The following is a 7,524-nucleotide window of genomic DNA, read 5'->3' as shown; positions in this document are numbered from 1 at the left end:
GTCTGTCTGTTTTGTTTTAGATCATCAGGATATAGATACATGGTTTGTCCGACTATCTTTTCCTTCATTGTGTATCCACTTTTTAAATAATGCTTTGAATAATACCTTTTTCATATCAAGTGCAGAAGTGACGTCTCTTCCTTCATTAATAAATCTTTTTATGACAAATTTGGCATGGGCGGCTCATCTATCACAAGGACCTGCAAAAAAGCATAATGAATTTATTTCTACCTGCATTAATAAATATGACATATTATGAGCTTCAAATCTAGGTCACAGTGATCTAATTTCATAAGAATGCAACCGTACTACTGCAAAATGTTTCTGTGTATAAGTTACATTATCCAACTAATTATGAGTGCTGAGATTGTGATATGAACTAGAATGTAAATAATATGATAATAAAGCACATATTACAAGTTAATTATCTCCCTTTATTATTTTTTTCTTTCATGCACACCCCATGTAGTGTTCTTCAACTGTGCAAAGTTTCATCAATACCCCACTCATCCACATATAAATTTCATGGTTTTTTTCCCCTCCCGATATATCCCAAGCAAATTCAGGGTATAATAAAACTTCTTTATTCTCATCTACATATTATGAACCTCCTTTTGGTAAAGCTTCATTAAATACAATTGAACAGCTTACGAGGAATCGCCCAAACTGTTTGCAAGGGTGTAGGGTTTTATTATCATAATTATGTTATGTTACCTTTCCCATTCTGGGCTTCACTAAAGTTATACGATGCCAGTGCTTTCCCAATGTCATGTCTTAGAGTTGACAATGTTAATGAACTCTTGTAACAACCTGCGTTATCACTAAATATGTGGACATTCTGTAGATTTGGAAGGATTGTCTTCAAGTCCTGAACCACATCTGTCATTACCGCGGTAGTAACTGCAGCATCTTGAGATGATTGTGAGCTGAAGATGTGAAGGTGGGTTAAAGTTTGCATTCTATGTTGTAGTTTTATCAAGGAGACAGACACATGCCAGTTGATGCCCCGTTTGGCAAACCAGTCTAACTGTCCCTCTCGATAGTGTCTTGGCAAAAACTTCATTGCCCAGTCTGATGTGATAATGACATCATTTATTTCCATGTTGTCAGCTATATCCTTCCTGGCAAATTCTTGGTTCTTTGATCTAACAATGTGTTTTTGGAGGTTTTTGATATCATTTACAGCCTTCTCTACCTATAAAGTAAAAAAAAATGTTACTTTTTAAAAATTTATGAATACAGGAGAAGTGTTACATCAAAAGTATTGTTATAACAATGTCATACTATGTTTAAATCACAGAGATTAGTCTGGCTTGTTACAGAGGAAGATATGAAGTTGTCGTAGGTTTAACCAAATATTGAGGCCCACCATGGTTACAAAAGACAAAATATCTATATAAAACTTGAGGTTATCATAAACTTAAGTTAAGAAAAGAATGTGTCTGAAACACACAGATGACCCTCATGGACTAACTTGAAAATAAACATACATGGAATCTGGCTGATCTGTGTATTAAGGATAAAAGCATTGTAAACAAAATGGAGTGTTTTGCATGTGGATTAAAAAGTTTGTTGTGAAGTCTGTTAGGAATATAAATGTCATTTATATTAGTCAAAGACCACTTGTGGTTAGATATAGAAAACAAATTCCATATTGTAATGCAACTAGAAAAATGGCCTGTTTGAATGGGAGCAAACTTGAGTTATCGTACAACAACGAAAACTGTGATTGATAGACAAACTAATTACTATATGGGGTGTCCATAACCAAGTGTCGCACGGGCCCGTATAATAACATTATGATAATTACCTTAAACATAAGAGCATCTTTATTTTCAATCTGCTTTTTCTCAGCATTTTCAAGAACTTTCTGTAATGTTTCATCTAAGTCTATACAGCTTTGACAATGCTGGCTATGAATGTGCTGACAATGAAGCTGAAATTCAATTCCTGGAACACTCAGTGCAAATCCCAAACAATGCTGTATAACATTGGTTTGCCTGGCTAAATGTATCTAAAATACAAAATGGATAATATTTAAAAAGTGTAAAAATAGTATAAAATAGAATTTTCAGATGCCATAACTCCAAACACTAATCCTGTATTATACATGCAATTTAATATTACATCAAACTTGATTGATCCACAAAGTAAAATTCATGGCACCAATTACAGGATTGACAACATGAGATGTAATGTGCATGCTCAGAGGACATAATATAGGTTTAGAAAAAAGGATTACAAACTAATTTGCAAACATCAAATCATCTAATTGATGCCATTACATTTAAAAACAATTCTTATATGATTTACATATTAGGGCATACGTTGATATGATTGGTCGAGAGGACTTCAATAGTTGTTCTTGAAGTTGTTTATTTTTCGATAGACGACATTGACCGAACTGCCTTTCGTAACCAATGTAAACAAGATGGCGGCGATAATAATACAATCCGGCTCGACGTTAACAAAATTTATTTTTACTTCGCGTTATAAACACAAAACATTCATTTGAATGATTATAACAATTTTTGCAGTTTATTTATTATCAGATAGGAAATTTCATGGAGTACATTTTTTTTGCGTTTACCAACAAATATATTCATGCGCCAGACCAATTCAATGACACAAATATACAATTTGCGTGTGGTAGAGGTTACGAGTGTGGGAAAATGAATTCCTTATCTCCATTTTTAAAGAATCATAAGGATTAAACTGGACCAAGTCACTCACAAACATATCATAAAAGTCCTTCGTGAGTGAATTGGTCGAATTTATACACAAATAAATTCCTTTAAAAAGGTGTTTAATCCTATAATACACTGCAGTTATCTCATAATTTATGATATTTTATTGGCAGGAATAACTGAGCATCTTGATTAACTTTGCAATGACATTTCATATATTTCAAGATATATAGCTGCAAAATTTGACCCCAAAAAAAAAAAATCAGGGGCAATAACTCTTTCAGCAATAATTTTAAAATCTCCTGAAATTTTCAACAGTGGTACCTCTTTACCTAGACTAGTGTCATTTTGAAGTGTACTTTTTTTCTGTAATGTACATATATACTTTTGGAAATGTAAGATAAACCATGTTCTAGGTTTAAAACAGCAACTTTGATTTTTTTCATTTTGATTGACGACCTGTGTATAAGGTACTCACAAATTATAATTTATATACCCAAAGAATCTTTCCTTCAAAGTTTGGTTACAACCAGTTCAGTGGCTTTGGATTTTTTTTTTAAATATTTAAGATGTCAGATGGTGACCAATGATGGCAAGTAATAGGCAATAGCCCACATGGACATTCTAGCCAAGTGAGCTTAAAAAGGTGAGCCAATATTATCAGATTGGTCACTTGGGCTCTTTCTGACAATAAGAGTATTTTAAAGTTATACTGTCTATATTACAAACCTTAAAATCTGCTTTCAGATATCGTTTTGCCTCTAACAACTTTGTTTTCAAGTTATTCTCATCCATAAATATTTCCTCCAATGTTTGAAATGCACGGGATCCTTCCATTACATAATTGTCAAGGCCCTCAACACTTTTTCGTACTGATGCAGCACATTCTGATAGAATTTTATAGAGTGTGCTCTTACCTGAAAATTATTAGGTGAATGGTATATGTAAATGATGTTTCACCTTAAAAGTAACATCGATTATAAAACATATATATATATATATAAATGATTCCGTTATGCAACATGTCTCATAAGTATACTTTTCAGGACCACCAATGGCCGTGCCAGTAAAAGCTAGCATTAGAATGGTTAAGATTTGTCATTATGTCATTATTTTTATGCCCTGCATACAAAAGTATGGGGGCATATTAGTTTAGGGTATGTCTGCCCTTTCCTCTGTCCGTCCAAAACTCATGTTTACATTGTACCTTTAGGTTAAAGTTTCTTTTCCATGAAGGATTCTTATCATGCTATCATGAAAAAACTCATGTAAGGATAATTGAAAATCAGCATAAAATTTCATCTACCTCATCAAAGTCATGCTCCATTAAACTAAGAAAGAGGATGTGTTTGATAAAAAGCGAGGCCCGCGGGCACCAGATATCTTTCGAACATAGTTTTGTTTTTGTTTGTTACATAAAATTTTAACCCTACCTAGTTGCTCATGCATTTAATGCAGACTGAGGTGATTCTTTTACAAAATGTGCCACATTTGGTCATTGGCTAAGAATTCCTGATATAAACTTCCATTCAGTGAATTGGACATAAACACAAAATTAAGCTGAAATGAATGCCAAATTGGTCATTTTTGAACCTACATGTACTTAATGTAAGTGCATAAAATAACTTTGATGTATTCTTTAAGGATGTTCACTTGTCATGTTTTGAGATTTTTGTCAGATTTTAGGAATCCTCTGGTTTTATCCATTTGAATGCCTTAAAAAATGTTGCCCATTGACCCCCATTTTTCTTTTTATAAATCTTTTATATGTATAATTATAAGCCATCTGTAAAAGTCTTATAAAATCTTTGTTATTTTTCAAAAGTTTTTGAGACCTTTAAATTGTCAATGATAATGCTATGAAAAATCAAGAGAGAACATTTTCCAGCAAACATTTCAATGGCTAATATCTCGAAAACAAGCACATTGACCTATATATTTTTTTTGCTTTTTTGGTTCCTTTATTAAACCCCTATCGATATATACTATTGTTATGAAAAGCTTGTTATTTTGAAACTTGAGTAGTGAACTTCCTTAATTTGATTTGTAGGCAAAAATTGTGTCAAACAAAAGTAATTTGCATTGATGCATTTTCATTGTGTTGATCATTGAAGACAAAAAAAAATAACCTTACCTAAAGGGCTAATATTGTCTTCTTCACATAGCTGCAAATATTGGCTGATGAGTGAGCTAGATGACAGACTTCTGATAACATTGGGTATATTGCTAATTTCACCTGAGTCCAGCTTAAGAGTTCTTTGACCATATGGCAGGTCTTTCATTATGTGACTTGATGTGATAAAGTCAATGAAATGATCGAGACTGTTGGCATTTATTTTCTCCCTTTTCTCAACTGTGACATTCACTGGTAGTCCAGGTCCTTCAATGTTTGCATGTCGTTTGGCCTCATAAAACCTCCAAGAAGTTAATCCAGGAATAAACTGTAAAATGAGAAATTAAACGTCTTACATTCTTAATAAAGTTTCTATTTTTCGACCACAAAACTTGATACCAAACACATCATCTTTGATATATATATATATATACATTGGCAGCTGACATATTCATATTTCTAGTACTAATGTAATTTTAATGTTTTCTTTTGACACAGTTAAGGGTTAGGGTTGGGGTGCCCTGTGCTAGATTTTTATATTTTGTGATTTCTGTCTTCGTTTCTTTTCATTATTTGAGTTCACTACATGTGTTTAAACAATTTCCAATGATAGTCTCCAGTTTCTGAGTTTTCTCAAACTCCTAAACAATTTTGGATGGACAAAAGGGGAATAACTCTCACCAACATAATTAGTCATCTCTGATTTTCAGTTTTGTCTATTAAAGATGTTGATTGCTGTGACCTTTAATAAGTTAATAATTATCAAATGAGAAATTCAAGAAGGTGAGTTCTTAGTTTTTAATTGACTTCACTAAATTACCTTCTGAGCTCCTTCAAAAGACATCTGTTGTACAATGATAGATAACACTTGTCTTTGGAATTGCCATGATTCTGCTTGGATATAGATTTTTTTAAGGATCTGTAGGGTATCGTCAGCAGGCTGCTCCTGTTCATTTCTTTCAAAAATAATGGATTCCAATAGCAAATCTTTTTCTTTTGGAGCAATGGTTTCCAAAACAGCAAACACACATTCTTTTGCTTTATCAATGTAGCGTCTTTTAGTTCTTTCACTTGCTACTGCTAATGGGTTTGATAAACTTTTAACATTACAGTTATGCAAGAAGGTATTGAGACTCTCTAATCTGGAAATGTTCATCACAGATGCATATGATTCTTGACTATCTGCTGTCTGCAAAGAACTCATAGTGCTACTCTGGCTTGATTCTTCAACATCCTAAAAAAATAAAGCATCATAATTTTAAATGATAAACGGTAAAGTCGAAATGTATTAAAATAAGTATATTACTGACCACAAATAAAACTTTATTTACCAAAATTTTGTGCATATCATGCATTTTTTTTTTCTTATATTTGTTCAACAATGTTTACTGTTAATTATTTTTATTCTAATATGGGGTGCTGCGTAAATCAATAGATATGGGTACGTTGTCTACTCTAACGTTTCATTTTGTTTCCTATTTGAAAACACCATGCTATTATAGTCTGTTAAATACATATGTGTTTCTATAACAGCTTACTAAATAAAGCTCATTAGATGAATGATCAAAATGATAATATGTTTGCTTACCATTTCCCAACCAAACCCTTGTTTATGTCGCCAACCCTACCTTTTTTCCTGTAGCCAAGATGCTAAAATTGGGGTAATAAAATGTTTTCAAAGCAAGTTGTCAGGGGAGATATAGTTGGGTGAAGGAAACTATCTAAAGTAAAAGAGGAAATAGGGATAGTTTTTATTTTTTAAGTACTGCATGAATACTTACATGTACACAAATTCTTTTAAACTGATCATTTCTGTCAAGGCAATCCACTGTCTTTAAAAATAAAACAAAGACATTTTTAATATATATGTCAAGAATTTCATTTGTAGCAAATACATGTATTTAAAATAGGACAATTGCAAAAGCTATAATTTTTAGAACCATTGATTCCTTTATAAAATTTTAATACATGAATTAGAAAATTTGTGTATGAGACACGTGACGTCCCACTCCTTATCAATAAATGTAATAGCTGCAAATGTAGGGCAGAGTGACCTACTTCTTAGTGAATTCTTGTGTACTCCTTAAATATCAGCTATCTACATCTAGATATGACCCTTAATCCAAAACCTAATTAAGTTGTTCATGCTGAAAATTACATCATAGTGAAACCTAGTTTAACTGTACTCTATCAATTGACCAAATATCAAGTCTGCCATGTATATAGTAGCTGTCTCAGATATACAGGCAATACCCATAAAAATGCCTTTTCAATTTTGGATAATATAAAACAGAAACAAAATACAAACCCTTTTCCTTCTCCCTGACAAAGAAACATCTTCCTGTTCCTCATGTCCTGTATATACACTGATCTCCTTAAATAAAAATGTAATGTTACATAGATTAAAATAATAACAGTTTCCTTGCACGCCATTAATTTTTGCTGAAATAATAACTAGTCTTTAAATATGGAAAGTTTTTCGAAATTTCCTGCCTTTTTTGGGGGAACGCTTGCAGAAATTGATAATTGAGCTGCTATATTGTATGCATTGAATGTTCTATGATGAATTGTAGATCATCTTGAAGTTCATTCCACTTCACTGTTTATTGCTGAAATAATGGTATTGCTGAAATAATGGCCCCTTGGATTTAAAAAAAAACCAGTTTCCTTTATATATTTCTACTAAATGGTTTCAGATAATCTGCTGATACTTAGTATGTAATT

General features: G+C 32.3%; 1 protein-coding gene across 1 annotated transcript; it reads right to left on the bottom strand.

Moving 5' to 3' along the window:
• Window positions 1-700: 700 nt before the first annotated feature.
• LOC127717271 (uncharacterized) lies at window positions 701-3,578 on the bottom strand. Its single transcript, XM_052223052.1, has 3 exons — window positions 3,417-3,578; window positions 1,811-2,014; window positions 701-1,195 (listed from the first exon to the last, which is right to left on the bottom strand). The coding sequence occupies exons 1-3, from the start codon at window positions 3,522-3,524 to the stop codon at window positions 701-703; spliced, it is 807 nt and encodes a 268-aa protein (XP_052079012.1). The 5' UTR covers window positions 3,525-3,578.
• Window positions 3,579-7,524: the final 3,946 nt, after the last annotated feature.

Source organism: Mytilus californianus, unplaced genomic scaffold (genome assembly GCF_021869535.1).
Source record: "Mytilus californianus isolate M0D057914Y unplaced genomic scaffold, xbMytCali1.0.p SCAF_95, whole genome shotgun sequence".
Taxonomy (NCBI): Eukaryota; Metazoa; Mollusca; class Bivalvia; order Mytilida; family Mytilidae; genus Mytilus; species Mytilus californianus.
This window is presented reverse-complemented; position numbering and strand designations above follow the sequence as displayed.

Excerpts from the sequence above, each read along its gene's own strand:
- LOC127717271 (XM_052223052.1), bottom strand. The coding sequence starts at position 3,524 with ATGGAAGGATCCCGTGCATTTCAAACATTGGAGGAAATATTTATGGAT. Across the intron at positions 2,015-3,416 it reads ATCTGAAAGCAGATTTTAAG|ATACATTTAGCCAGGCAAAC; the intron begins GTTTGTAATATA and ends TTTGTATTTTAG. Across the intron at positions 1,196-1,810 it reads AAGATGCTCTTATGTTTAAG|GTAGAGAAGGCTGTAAATGA; the intron begins GTAATTATCATA and ends TTTACTTTATAG.